General features: G+C 38.1%; 1 protein-coding gene across 1 annotated transcript; it reads left to right on the top strand.

Annotated features, from left to right (window-relative positions):
• Positions 1 to 563: 563 nt before the first annotated feature.
• On the top strand, positions 564 to 1,019 carry LOC125498733 (uncharacterized mitochondrial protein AtMg00810-like). Its single transcript, XM_048647000.1, has one exon. It carries the CDS (start codon positions 564 to 566, stop codon positions 1,017 to 1,019), a length of 456 nt encoding a protein of 151 aa, XP_048502957.1.
• Positions 1,020 to 1,303: the final 284 nt, after the last annotated feature.

Below are 1,303 nucleotides of genomic sequence, written 5' to 3'. Positions count from 1 at the left end.
AAACCGCATCAGTTTTTTAATCTGATGCAGTCTACAAGAGGACCGCATCATATTTTCCTTCGAGCTTTCCTTCTAATTTTTTCAATTGATTTTATGATGTGGTTTTGTAAAAACCGCATCTGTTACTAAGTAACAGATGAGGTTTTTTCCACTAGTGGCTCCGGCAGATGGACGTTAAAAATGCATTTTTACATGGCGAGTTGGATAGAGACATATACATGGAACAACCTAAGGGGTTCGACAGTCAGTCTTATCCACACTATGTATGCAAGCAGGAGAAGGCCCTCTATGGTTTGAAGCAAGCACCACACGCCTAGTATGGAATGATAGCAGAGTTTCTGTTACAGAGTGGTTATTCTATAGCACCAGCTGATTCGAGCTTATTTGTGAAAGCTCAAGATGGAAAGTTGGCAATAGTTCTTGTACATGTGAATGATCTTATCATCGAAGGAGATTTTCAGAGGAGATTCAACAAACAAGAGTTAATCTTTCAGTACAATTACAAATGAAGGAGCTCGAAGAATTAAAACATTTGCTTGGTCTTGAAGTGGAGCAGACTAAAAATGGTCGATTACAAGCCTATCTCAACTGAACTGGAGGTTGATGCAAGGTTATGTCTAGTCGAAGGCAAATATTTAGAAGATGTAACCATGTACATACAATTAGTGGGATGTCTTATCTATATCATGTTAACCAAACCAGATATTGCATATGCAGTGAGTGTGATTACTCCATTCATGCAAAAACCGATTAAACGTCATCTGGAGGTAGTACGTAGGATATTAAGATATGTGAAAGGGACAATTGAATATAGAATCCTATACCGCAATGATAAAGAGATTGAAATTATCGGATACTGTAATGATGACTATGCTAGTGATCTCGACACACATCGGTCAACTATGAGTTATGTATTCAATCTGGGTTTTGAAGCAGTCTCTTGGTGTAGCAAGAGACAACCAACAGTGTTTTTGTCAAGTACAAAAGCAGAATATGGAGTAGTGGCTATGGCAACATAAGATTGTGTGTGGTTGACGCAATTACTCAATGATCTGCATCAATCAATTGATCGAGAAATCAAGTTATGCTGTGATAATAAGTCTATGATACGTTTAGCGGAAAATTCTGTCTTTCCACGCGAGGACAAAACATGTGGAGGTACATTATTATTTTGTTCGAGAGAAGGTTCTACGAGGTGAGATTGAACTTGAACAATTGAACACCAAGGAACAAGTTGCTGATATATTCACTAAAGGTCTTGGAAGAACCAAAGTTTGGAAAGTTCCGAAAACAGCTTAGTATG

Source organism: Beta vulgaris, chromosome 6 (assembly GCF_026745355.1).
Source record: "Beta vulgaris subsp. vulgaris cultivar EL10 chromosome 6, EL10.2, whole genome shotgun sequence".
In the NCBI taxonomy this organism is placed as follows: Eukaryota; Viridiplantae; Streptophyta; class Magnoliopsida; order Caryophyllales; family Amaranthaceae; genus Beta; species Beta vulgaris.
The sequence above is the reverse complement of the archived record's forward strand: the minus strand, read 5'-3'. Positions and strand labels throughout refer to the sequence as shown.